The 13,056-nt window shown below is 37.2% G+C and overlaps 2 protein-coding genes across 3 annotated transcripts; one reads left to right on the forward strand and one right to left on the reverse strand.

Moving 5' to 3' along the window:
- Nucleotides 1-1,642: 1,642 nt before the first annotated feature.
- On the reverse strand, nt 1,643-7,476 carry LOC104116916 (uncharacterized). Its single transcript, XM_009627881.4, has 7 exons — nt 7,208-7,476; nt 6,908-6,944; nt 5,404-5,474; nt 4,352-4,446; nt 3,285-3,352; nt 2,617-2,727; nt 1,643-2,062 (listed from the first exon to the last, which is right to left on the reverse strand). The coding sequence occupies exons 1-7, from the start codon at nt 7,419-7,421 to the stop codon at nt 1,927-1,929; spliced, it is 732 nt and encodes a 243-aa protein (XP_009626176.1). The 5' UTR covers nt 7,422-7,476; the 3' UTR covers nt 1,643-1,926.
- Nucleotides 7,477-10,155: 2,679 nt separating this feature from the next.
- Nucleotides 10,156-12,736, forward strand: LOC104116915 (uncharacterized). 2 transcript variants are annotated; one of them, XM_009627879.4, is made up of 2 exons: nt 10,156-10,328; nt 11,917-12,736. In XM_009627879.4, exons 1-2 carry the CDS (start codon nt 10,259-10,261, stop codon nt 12,519-12,521), a joined length of 675 nt encoding a protein of 224 aa, XP_009626174.1. In that variant the 5' UTR covers nt 10,156-10,258; the 3' UTR covers nt 12,522-12,736. The 2 variants fall into 2 exon arrangements, with proteins under 2 accessions (XP_009626174.1, XP_009626175.1); XM_009627880.4 differs by having other exon boundaries at nt 11,923-12,736.
- Nucleotides 12,737-13,056: the final 320 nt, after the last annotated feature.

Consider the following 13,056-nt stretch of genomic DNA (forward strand, 5'->3'; position numbering starts at 1 on the left):
TTCATCAAAAGAAAATTGTGTACCTAATCTGGAGGTGTTGGCTGAGATCATGTGCTGCAATACAGATTCATTCCCAACCACTTATCTAGGCTTTCCATTGGGAGCTAGACATAGATCAACTGAGGTATGGAATGTGGTCATTGAAAATTTTGAAAAAGGTTGGCTTCCTGACAGCAACAGTATCAGTATCTTTCCTTTGGTGGCAGACTAACTCTTATTAGTAGAGTACTGGATAGCTTACCAACCTACATTATGTCACTATTTCCTCTTCCAGCAAAAGTTCGAAAGCAGCTTGATAAGCTCAGATGCTCATTCTTATGGGAAGGTAACTCCAAAGATCACACATTCCATCTTGTGAAATGGGATAAGGTAATACTTCCCAAATCATTTGGGGGTCTAGGAGTAAAGGATCTGTCACTACACAGTAAGAGCATGTTGATGAAATGGCTTTGGAGGTATAATCAAGAAGGAATGAATCTATGGAAGGAAGTAGTACAAGCTAAGTATGGCAATGATAGTCGTTGGTGCTCCAATATGGTTAATACACCTCATGGTTGTGGTCTATGGAAGGGTATCAGGAATTGTGGAATACTTTCTCTCTCCAGGTGGGCAGTGGGGAACATATCTTATTTTGGAAGGATCTTTGGATTGGTCAAAGCACTTTGAAGGATGCTTACCCAAGACTATTCTCAGTTGCATCTAATCCAAATTCTACAGTCGCTCAGAATTGGGAGGTGAACACTTGGAGCCCAAGTTTAAGGAGGAACCTGAATGATTGGGAGATAGAGGATCTGCTAGCACTACTTGGCAGCCTTCAGAACATTTCTATCAACAACCAAGGCAGGGACAAACTCAAATGAGGTAGCAGTAATTGGGATGAACCGGAAAATATGAGCATGGGCACCACCTTGACTTATGATTCGGATTTACCGCTAATAAGTTCCAAGTAATGTGAAGCTTTCAAATGAACTGCATTGTGAATATTAGATCGCTTATAAAAAAGAAAGCAATATTTTGTTTGTCCGTAGAAAGAAGAAAAGCTCGAGGCTCGGAGTTAGAACTTAGAAGTAGCCACCAGAATAGAGCTGGAGGATTGGATCAGAAAATTGTTCATCGCTGTTGGTTGGGTCAGCTTTGCGATCACATTATTTGAAGGTCCTCAAAGTTAACTAGCTAAGAGAGCAGCGAGATTTTTTCCCTTCACCTTCAGTGAGACACAGAATTCCTTCCAGGTCCTCTGATGGTTTTTAACATTTTAGGAGCTAGTGCATCACACCTATAAAGGATTGTAACATCCGCACAGTCTCTTGTTCTTCAAAATAATACAGATATTTTTAAGTAATTGGACTAAGATATATGTAAGAACAGAGTAAGAGACAGAAAGTCATAGAAAGCTAAAGAGAAAAAAGGTCGGGAATTTCAATTTTTATGTGCTACTATTAGGTAACCTTTTAATTGTTAAAAGAAAATGCACTGCTACCCATTTTTTACACTTTGATAGCGGCAACAATCATCTTATTTTTTGCTGTCGACCTTGAGGTCGAAGGGGTTATGTTTCCATTCAATAGAGGAAAAGGGAGAATTTTTATCTACCGTCAAAAAGTTAAAAAGTTAAAGCGAATTTACTCTATGTTTAGAGGTATTTCAGAGTTAATACTGCTATAAATTTAGAGTATATTGGAAGATATCCTATACAATCTTTAGAATTAAAAAAGAAAACTAAATACAAGAGCATATTTTGGGTCTTCTGTTTTATGTTTAATCAATTAAGAGAGTAAGAGAACCCCGGCCCCCCTTCCCAAACCACATCTACTCATGGGTTTTTGTTTTCGAGCAATATAAAAACTCTGATAGGATGAAACAGTCAGACCTGGTTCAGAAAGAGGCTTCGTATCCAAAGCTAATGCCATAGCATTCTCATATTCTTTACAGTATTGATTCCAGTTGCTTCAGATTCGGGTCCAGTTTCTCAGGTGTTACATCTTCCTCATCAGCAAAGAAATATGAATCAGCTACAATCTTTCCCTTGTCAAGCATATCAGCTGGGACGGTTTTCAGAAGACTGAAAGAGGAAAAGGGGATAAAACACTTCAAAACCTTCTAGAGAATCTGGTTGGGAACTAGCTAGCAAAAGCGTATAACTGGTTCAGATTAAACTAGTTAACTGTGTATGAATACATTCAGAATTAGCGAACCCCTGAGTTGCGTTGAAAGACAAATTATTTACTACCTCCGTTCCAGTTTATGTGAACCTATTTCCTTTTTGGTCCGTTCCAAAAAGAATGACCCCTTTCTAAATTTGGAAATAATTTTGCTTAAACTTACAATTCTACCCTTAATGAGAAGCTTTTATAACCACACAAATACTCTGGCCCCTTTTTGAATTGTTTAGGACCACAAATTCCAAAAGTCTTCATTTTTTCTTAAACTCCGTGCCCAGTCAAACAGGTTCACTTAAATTGGAACGGAGGGAGTAGTAATTTTACCTGAACAGAGTAAAATGGCTATAGAGAATACATATATGTATAACCAACCTAATTGATTTGGAATTGAGATGCAGTTGAACAATTGATTATCACCAAGGCAGAAATAAATAAATAAAAAAAGAACTTTGACCTGTCCAATGCATTTAGAGCAGTAGTAATTTTTGCCTTCATCGAGTCAATTGAGGCCCCTGGATCATTTCTTGATGCACGCAAAAGCAATGAGTCAAGTCCTTCCAATGCACTGCAGGAAAGAATAGAAGCAATAGTAACGACATGTGAGAGTGAAAACAAAAAGTTACAAGCAATATGATGGTCCAATTTGCATTTTGGTTAAACATTTGTCCTTTTTGTTTAGCGAGGTACACGGATATATTAAAAGCATGTTCCTCTAGTCATGAATTTGAAGGTGTTCCATCTCCCTTGGCAGTGTGCTTGGAATTACAATAACTGCACATTCATGGCATGAACTTTCACAGCCAACCTTGCTTAAGGAAAAAAAAAAGTCATGAAGCTTACTGGAAAAAATTACGATTGAACAATCAAATGTCATTACCATAGAAATCAACCTTAAAGGGATCAAGAATCAATTAAGTAGCTCTCTCTGGGACAAAGACCTAGTGAAATCATCAGTATTCCAAGAAAATTTTAAAATTTTCTTACATCTTGTACCCGATAGTCTGATCATCCCGTGCATGAATTTAATAGAAAATCTGAACTGCAAAACTATTATTATCACAGCATTACATTGTATTTAAACAGGAAAGTTCAGGTTGACAGTTAAAATATTTGATGTAGTACCTCAGACACTGATCAACATCACTGGAAGCTGATTCACCATTTCCATCATCAGATGCATATTGTGCTACCTGTAATTGAATGCAAAGATAAGAGAGTTTTTTCAAGATATGATCATCTTTTTGTAGTGAGAAGAAATCTTTGGTATTTCTCTGTCTATGTGAATTAAGAAAAATTGCCACAAACTAAATAACAAAATAGAAAGAAAAGAACAAGAAACGCCATTGCCTAGAATTAGTCGAACATGTGAATATCTAACTTCAGTGCAATGCCATTTTCAAACCAGCAACAAAATTTATTTAAAGAACTGCAGTTTCTTTATTTTTTATGTAACTAGACTTTTTCTTTCCTTGGTAACAAAAATTTGCTCATTTTTGATACTTTTGCCTTACTTTTGATAGACAGATGATAGCATGTCAAAGCAATAAATACTTGAATGGTCTTCTGTTGTTAACCGATTCTCTAATTTGGATAATTAGCTTGGACTTGTGTAGCTTACTCAAATACTCAATGTTCATACTTGCACGGTGCTGAAGAAATGGCACAGCAGAGGAGTCATAGACCAATGAAGAAATCCTTGCTTTGTTCTCTTCAAATCTTTTCTTACGAGTGTCAAGTTGACAAATATTTAAATTCATGATTTGAAAGTAATAGTTGGATATTTAAAAATTACATGAAACATACTGCAAGATCAAAAATTGTATCAAAATGTTTACAAATTGTTAAAAAATCTTGGTCAAAGTCTTAATGCAGTTGACTCTCAAAAAACTAAAATGACAACTTTGTGACAGCGGTGCAATTCTTTACCCTTTTCTTCTTAATTTCCTTTTTACTTTACTTTCCTTCATCAACAAATATCATACAATGCAACTGGTACAATAATAATTCTCATGCTTAGGATGATATAGTGTGCTCCAAGACCAGAGTGGAGCATTCATAAGTCTATATCAACAAAATCAACTTCATACATTACTAATTTTGGAAAAAGCTGTACAGAAACTGATAATTATCAACCATTAGAAAAAAACATTCATTGAGTTGAGATGGGGCATGGGAAAACCTTTACTTACTGCTCGAATATTGACACGAAGAGATGATGCAGGACCAGAACGCAATATATTCCGGCAATCGCCATATTTAGGTTGATCAACCTCCAAAGATTTCTCTATAAAATGCCAAAAAAATCATGTAAATCATGCTGTGAAATCTTATAATAAAAAATTTAAAGTTTAACCATACTCCGATTTTGTAGCAGTCAGTAGAATGTGAAACCTTGCAAGAACCCAGAATTATGGGTCTCCGCATATCAGTAAGTTCATCAGTGGAACCGTGTTTAAAATGAGTGTGCGAGAGATGGTAAACACCCATTCCTGAATAGTTTCATTTTGAAATCTCCAGAAGCAACAAGGAGATTTCAGGAAGGAACGGGAATGCTGTAATATTCTTGAAGCTAAGGAAGAGAGACGAGTGCTCTTCCCACTTGGTTTGGAGCAGAAAATGAGGAAGATTTGTAAGAGAATATCTTAGGATAGTTTATATAAGCTACTATCACAGGGAAGGTTATACTGACGTGCCACCAAAGTTGAAAGCATTCTCTTCATATATCAGTGGATAGTTCGATGACAGATTTTTTTAATCAGTAGTCCTTGATGGATAGACTGTTAAAAGTTTCAGTGATCATGTGCACATATTTGAGGCAGTCAGACTATAGAGCATGGTGTTTCAAACTTTTTTTAACAAGAAGAGAAATTAGAAGGTTATTACAGAAACAGCATTCACTCTGATTCATAAGGTGCTCATGATCCAATTGGGTCAATATTAGAGGATGGCTATCGTTTTTGGCTTTTCCGTTATTTTTGCTTTTTTGTTGTTGTTGTTTGTTTTCTTTTGGGGGTGGGGGGGGGGTTGAGATTAAGGGGAGAAGATAGCAATTGATTTGCAACCACTGGCACAAACTTTTAAAGAAGAATCGTTTAATTCCAATATTTCTCCGTACTGCAGGAAAAATCACTTAAATATTCAGGCTAAATAAACACGGTGGATCACAGCATGAACTATAGACATTACTAAGCTTTTACATGCTAGGAAACAAAAAATAGTGACAGCGAGAAACAAGTGTCACCTAATTCCTTAATCTGCACCCCCGCCAACAGCACAGCTGGTATATAAGTCTCCAGCGGATCAAGCTTTTTCCTAGTTATCAAATCAAAATTTTTGACAATAACATGAGCACAACAATTCAATTCAAGCCTAACTAAATCACAAACTATCATAGGCTTACAAAACTAATTGAATGCACAAAGGCAATAACTCAAGCAGAAGCTAATTCCACCAGTCGCCGTAGCTAAATAAAGCAGGTTGACAGATGTGGAAGCTAGTTACAGAGGTGTTGGAAGTTAATGAAGATGGTGGAGCCATCTGGAACCCAGGCTCCTGATACCACCGAGATATACAAGCTATTTGATCTTAAGTATCGACACAAATATCAGTAGTCGTGGAAACACAAAAGTAGGCAATCCTCTAATTCACTCATGAAATAAAAGCAAAGCATGGAAGCCGCTTTTCCTGAGCTGGGGTCGAAATTTAGCCCTAAAATCAAATTCCATCATTGGAAGTAGAAAACAAAGCTTACGAACACCCAAAACATTCGGCATTTTGAAAGTCAACATCACTAGGAGAAATTAGTGTTTTGAAAATTTGACCTGAGAATGAGAGAGGCATGGGAAGAAAGAAAATGATGTAACTTCATTCAAATTGGCGGGCTAATTGAAAAACAAAATCACTATCAACGCTCACCTCTTTCGTTATCATACTAGAAAATTTTCTCTTTCCTTTTTTGATTTTCACTAAAATTTTCAAAGTGCAAACTACTGATTCACCAACAAAAAAAAAATCTAGGTGCAACTCAAGTCATTAGATACATCATAAAATTTATTGTTATCAAAAGAGAAACATATTATCTTAATGGAGTAGAATATGACACAGTTTCTGTCCCATTCAATTACATAGATGTGACAATCAAGCCTAACTCTACCACTTGATATAGTTTAATAGCACGCACAACTTACATGCTATAGGAACGCTACCATAGTATAGGCGGCAAAGGCGGACCCAAGATTTTAACGTGACGGGGACACCATATTTTGCTCAATTAATCAGTGTCCCTAAAGGCTTTTAGTGTTCAGGGTGCCAAGTTATTTATATAATCATTTTCAAGGTATACATATATATACATACACAAGATTTCTGTCAAAATTTACGGGGTCCGGTGACCACTCAATACTACATATAGGTCCACCTTTGATAAGCGGATCCATGATTTAAATGCACTGGGTCCTCCTCTTTATAATTTTTCTTTTAAATTTCCATATAGATGTGTAACTTGAGTCAGTGGGTGTAAGCATTTTACTGCTTATATGCTGGATCCACCTTTGAAAATTAGCCATCTTTTGATCATCAACAACAACAAGTAAGCCTTAGTCCCAAACAAGTCGGGATTGAATCCTCACTCACTGACCTCGTTACTCTATTTAAACTCAATCTCATGCAAATAATCATCTTTTCATCAACTAACATAAACATTATATATGCAATCTATTCCAAAACTCAACAACTTTTGTGCTCACCTCTTAACATACTTGTCAAAAGGGCTTGCTCCTGCATCTGCAAACCAAAACAAAATTCAAAAGGAAAAAATAAAAATAAATAAACACGCACACACACAGAGAAATGATTACAGTTTATCAAAGATAATTTCATGCTTGCATATATAATAGCAGCAATATCGACCTCGGCCACTTTTATAATAATCTAATGCAGGCAAACGCGGACTTATACGTAACTTGAGAATTACGAATGTAATTACTAGCGCATTGCACTGGCGGAGGCACGTTAGCACTTAGCACTGATAGAATGAGAGGGATCACCTTTAGGTACTAAGAGCCATTGAAGCAAGACTCCGAGGGCTACGGTGACCGATCGTCTGCTTTCCCGCCTTTTCTCCGGGAGTAAAGCGCAACTCAAGCTAAAATTGCGGTGACATCGCGCCGGCGAAAAGGTTCGCCGCGGCGGAGAACGGAGGATACGCAAATTTAAGCTGCCGGTGCTAACATGCGCCGGGTTGTAGATGGTAATTGTCATCTCGCGTTTGGCAGTGGAGAGGAGCAGCAGCGTTACTCTTATCCAGTTTTTTCTCTTCTTCCAGTTCAGCCTCCTGAATTTACAATTTTACCCTTTAAACTACAGCTGTCAATGGTGTACGCTTCTTATATCTTATACAGTATTTATTTTTCTTAAATATGTATGGTGTGGGACAACTTACTTAATTCATGGGATTGGTTAATCTTATACATATACGCACCATAAACTTTGCATTTCAAATTAATATAATGATTATACGTTTTATGATGTTGTTTTTGAAGGAACTTTAGTGAAGTAGTTGTCACATCTTGATATAACATATATAATAGTTCAAGTTGATACTTAGTAATAGTACCATAATTTGCATATATTCTACATGTCAATGCGTAAGTAAATCTTGTCCTCTTTTTTTAATTGTCTTAAAAACTGGTAAAAGAGTGATCATGAACTACAAATCTACAACACGTCCTGCATAATTTTACTACAAATGTCAAGCTGTTTTCCTATGAAAAGATAATAATACTTAGAAAAAGGTACTGTAATATTAATTTATTATTTTTTGAATATGATTGGAATTTTTTCTTTCTTTCTTTTCTTCCCCTTCCTTTTTGGTCATTGCCGAGGCATTCGACTACATAATCCATCCACTTTGTTAGAAGATTGATGGAGCGGTCAGGGGCGGAGCTAGAGAGCGAGTTACGGGCCGAACCCAGTAGCTTTGGTTCAAACTCTGTATTTGTTTGATGAAATTCATTAAACATGTATAAATTATTAATTTAGAATTCAGTAACTTAAAAATGATTAGAATCCCGAATCCATAAGTTTCAAATCCTAGCTCTGCCTCTGGGAGCAATATAGGGAGAGAAAGAAGGACTTGTATATGGTATTCATCGACTTAGAAAAGGCGTACGATAAAGTTCCGAGGGAGATTTTGTGGAGATGTTTGGAGGCTAGAGGTGTACCTTGCCTACGTTAGGTTGATTAAGGACATGTTGATGGAGTAAAGACCCGGGTGAGGACGGTGGGTGGGGAGTCAGACCATTTTTCAGTTATGATGGGGTTGCATCAGGGGTCGGCACTCATTCCTTTTTTGTTTGCTCTAGTGATGGATGTACTGATGCGCCACATCCAAGGGGAGGTGCCGTGGTGCATGCTATTTGCAGATGATATTGTATTGATTGACGAGACGCGAGATGGTGTGAACGCACAATTAGAGGTATGGAGGCAGACCCTGGAATCTAAAGGTTTCAAGTTGAGCAAGACCAAGACAGAATACTTGAAGTGTAAGTTCAATGTCGAGACTCAAGGAGGGGAAGGGGAGGTGAGGCTGGACGTACAGGTTATCCCTAGGAGAGAGAGTTTTAAGTATATTGGGTCTATTATTCAGGGGATGGGGAGATTGATGAAGATGTCACACATCGTATTGTGGCGGATGGATAAAATGGAGACTCGCTTCCGGTGTTTTGTGTGACAAGAATGTGCCACCGAAACTTAAAGGTAAGTTCTATAGAGTGATGGTTAGACCAACAATGTTGTATGAGGATGAGTGTTGGCCAGTCAAGATCGCTCATGTCCAGAAGATGAAGGTAGCAGAGATGAAGATGTTGAGATGGATGTGCGGGTACACCAGGTTAGATAGGATCATAAATGAGACTATTCGCGACAAGGTGGGTGTGACCCCTATTGAGGACACGATGCGGAAAACGTGGCTTAAGTGGTTTGGTCATGTGAGGAGGAAGAGCGCAAACGCCCCGATGAGGAGGTGTGAGAGGTTGACATTGGAGGGCCTACGGAGAGGTAGAGGTAGGCCAAAGAAAAGGTGGGGAGAGGTGATTAAGCAAGACATGGTGTAGCTTCAGCTGACTGAGGACACGACCCTTGATAGCAAGGTTTGGAGGTCGAGGATTAGGGTAGTAGAGTCGGTAGTTTAGAGTATTCATAACAGTAGTATTGGCACGCAGTCTCGCTTTCTGTTGGTAGTAAGTTTTTATGGCTAACCGTTATTTTCTTTCATTGTTGATCACCTTACTACCTTGTTGTTTTTATTCTGCTTTTATATGACTTTTTTGGTACTGGTCTTTCTTGTCTATATTTTCATTAATGGGGTGCTTATGATTTCCTGAACCGAGGGTCTATTGGAAACAACCTTTCTATTCTCACAAGGTAGAGGTAAAACCTGCGTACACACTACCCTCCTCAGACCTCATGGTGTGGGATAATAGTGGGTATGCTGTTGTTGTTGTTGTTGTTTTTGTTACTTTTTGGGTATTGAACATTATTTTGACACAATTATGGGTCGTTTGGTTGAGAAACAAGTTATCCTAGGATTAACTATTTCAGGATTAGTAATCTCCGGATTGTTGTCCCACTCTCCCATATGAATAAAATAACACTACAATTCCTAAATAACTAATTCTATAATTAGTTATATTATAATTTTATTCCAACCAACCGTAAAATAAACTCTTTTCAAATTTAATTCCAGAATTAATTATCAAGCCCACTAATTAGTCGAATAACCAAACTGAACAGAACTAAAAAGTTAAAGCTCGTACTCTGCATCTCGAGTCGCAAAATGGTTGTCTTATGTCATGGAGATTTTGAAGGGTAGTTTGGTCACTAAAATACATATTATATCAGTTGGAAATGAGCTTTCGGTTGGTGGCATTACAGTAATTAAATGCAATAAGATGTCGCGTTATTTATAAAGCATCAGATCGAAATAGACATACTAACAGAGCGACCCACTGCAAGCTGTTTCTTCCTCTGCTTAACAGCTAGCTTCTCTTATATACCTTTAAGAAAAGCTCACTTAACCCACCGACTACTTCACAGAAATGGCAATGGCTCAATGGTTCCTTCTTCTCTGCATTTTCTTCATCTCTGCTTCTGCTTCAAATGTTCAAAGTAAATATTCCTCTTTTTTGTTTATATATTGCTAATTTGTGTTCTGTTCATTGTATAGTTAGAGGGAATATGTGTTTGTGATCTGACATTTCAAGTGGGTTTTCTTATTGTTATTTGAATTATAGTTTCTTGATTATCTGCTGAGTAGATTTGTGTTGAGTGAGCTGTTTTACTGAAGGTTTTTTGATAAGGATCTTGCGTTGTTTGTTTCCACTCTTTGTTTATCCAATGAACTAATGGTGAATGTTTTCCACTGTTAGATTCTTGTTATTGTGCCCATCTTAGTCTTGGTAGGCGTATTCAGAACCCATAGCTTTGACTCATATCCTGTATTTTTACCCAAAATATTATTAAATATGTACAAAGATTAAGTTTTGAATCCATTAAATTAGATGAGATGTGGTAGAATTGCGAATCTGAACCCATAAAATCCACCTCTACTCTTGGATCTACTTAAGGATTGAGTTACAAGATAGTACAGTGTCCTTTCCTAAAGATCCTTCAGTGGAGTATATTTAGACTTGTCAACAACTTGTTCTGGTGTATGTTTTTGCTTAATAAACTATAATGTGCTGAGTGATTTCTGCATTGATGTTTTTTTGTTCATGCAAACAGGATAGTAGTTATTCCTTATCAGAAATTAAAAAGGATAGTAGTTATTCCTTATCGAAAAAAGAAAAAATAAACAGGATAGCAGTTACATATAAAGTGCATAGTTTCTGAGATAGATCTACTTTTGGAGACTTTGTTAAATGATATCATTTGGCTGCTCAATATTGACCATTTCCCACGTATGTTGGTAATGGTATGTTGTAACCCCAATAAACATAAGTAGTAGTGTGCAAAATTGTGCTCTGGGATAGGTTATTTGTACAATTAGGAAATTGTCAAAAGGTATATCTTAACAATTGAACCTTGGATTCTGTGTGAGTCTTGCCTTATTAACCTAGCCAAAATTATTGGAAGTTTGGAACGGATGATGTTGAATATATGGCTCAGACAAGAAACTATCTAGTTCATCTGCAAATTCTAGGCTACAAGTCTTCTTGCTGGTTCAGTAGGGTCGTCCTTGATTTTGAGTAAAATGTTTACAGTAGTCTAGGGGAAGCTGCTCAAATTGGCTTTTAGCTCTTTGTAACTTGTGGTAACATGATAAGATACCTAAATGATAGGACACTGCTCAAGATTCTTTTTCTAGTTGCTTTAGTTTATGCCTTTGAAAACTATGTTGGATCCTGATTTTGTATCTTCACTTTTTCTTCTTTTAACTCTCTTGATAGATAATAAAAAAAAACTCTCTTGATAGATATAGTTACTGTTGATAATCTTTCCTGAGTATGCTAGAATTACAGTCACAGCCTAAATGACGCTTACTACCCCCTTCTCGGGCTCTTCTTCCTTAGTTTTAGATACTTAAATTGATCGTACTTGCCAAAAACATACCAACATGTCTCTCAAGTCCCTTCGGTTAGATGTAATTTACCTTTGTCATTTCCAATGCATATTCCTTGAGCAGACAGCTTCTTGATCTTGATTCACCAATATGGCCCTTATGGTCAACTTCTAACACATATGTTCTTGATAAAAGTTACAGCTAAGGTAACAGATAATCCTGCTGATGAGCTGGTAGCTGTCCTTAATAGTAACAGGACCGGAAATAAATTATCCTCCTTATACAGCAATCCTGGCTTGGCATGCTTGGCTTTGCAATATATTAAAGCATACCAAGGTGAATGTAGTGCAGTTGGAGGGCCAGATGCCAAGAAACCTGCTGAATCTGAATTCGCCGAAACTTTTGCCCCCGACTGTGATGTGAAGGCGTCATCACTTGCTCAAATAACCGGAAGATTTCTCGCTTGCCAATCCAAGTATGCCGAACCTTCTGAAGCATTCAACGATATTCTTATTAGAAATAGCAAGAGTTTGGATATTCTCAACAGCAAGAATCACACGGAGGTCGGTGCTGCTGTGAGTGGCTCCGATGGTGGTGGCCCCTATTTCTGGTGTGTACTCTTCAGCAATGGCAAACCGAAGAGCAGCTTTGTCACGGAAGGAGGAGAGCCTAAGGTAACTAGGCCTGGATGCTTCAGTGGTGCTAATGATCAATGCAATGGTGCTAATACTTTGTCTCGAACCATACATCTCTGGCCAATAGCTCTAGGATCTCTCGTCGCATTGCTTTATGCCTTATGAGTTTAAACCATCAAGGGATTGTTTTTGGCTTGATTGAAGGGCCTCTTCTTTTTGTGTTGGTAATGACTTCATTTAATGTTCTTTCTCCCAATGTTCAATGTAAAAATACACATTACTGCTATTCATTTTCATCTTGCATTTGATTTTCAAGAATGTATTCTTATCATTGGCTTCTGGCGTACAAAGAGCAGTCCCAGTGGATGGACCTTGAGCAACTTTTCTATAAGCTATGCTTGATCATATTGGATAGTCAATACTAATGCTATTTGAATCTGAAGACGCAACTAAGAACATTATAATCTGTTGGAGAGGATGTTTAATATTATGTTGCGTGGACTCTCCTAAAATATTACCGCATATGTGTTGGATCCTTCAAAAATACACTTACTTTTGAAGGATCCAACATGCACCTAACAATTTTTTTGCAAAGTCCGACCACAATTTTCTCTTTAATTGGAGATAACTACACAAATTTATTATATGTATCATTAATTTTACATAAAAATCTATCACTTAAACATGTTTATGTGACACA

Source organism: Nicotiana tomentosiformis, chromosome 8 (assembly GCF_000390325.3).
Source record: "Nicotiana tomentosiformis chromosome 8, ASM39032v3, whole genome shotgun sequence".
NCBI lineage: Eukaryota > Viridiplantae > Streptophyta > Magnoliopsida > Solanales > Solanaceae > Nicotiana > Nicotiana tomentosiformis.

Bases quoted from the DNA above. Each gene is read 5' to 3' on its own strand.
- LOC104116916 (XM_009627881.4), bottom strand. From the start codon at position 7,421: ATGACAATTACCATCTACAACCCGGCGCATGTTAGCACCGGCAGCTTA. The intron at 6,945-7,207 runs GTGATCCCTCTC...TTTGGTTTGCAG, and splicing joins ATGGCTCTTAGTACCTAAAG to ATGCAGGAGCAAGCCCTTTT. The intron at 2,728-3,284 runs GTACTACATCAA...TCTTTCCTGCAG, and splicing joins GATGTTGATCAGTGTCTGAG to TGCATTGGAAGGACTTGACT.
- LOC104116915 (XM_009627879.4), top strand. From the start codon at position 10,259: ATGGCAATGGCTCAATGGTTCCTTCTTCTCTGCATTTTCTTCATCTCT. The intron at 10,329-11,916 runs GTAAATATTCCT...TCTTGATAAAAG, and splicing joins TTCTGCTTCAAATGTTCAAA to TTACAGCTAAGGTAACAGAT.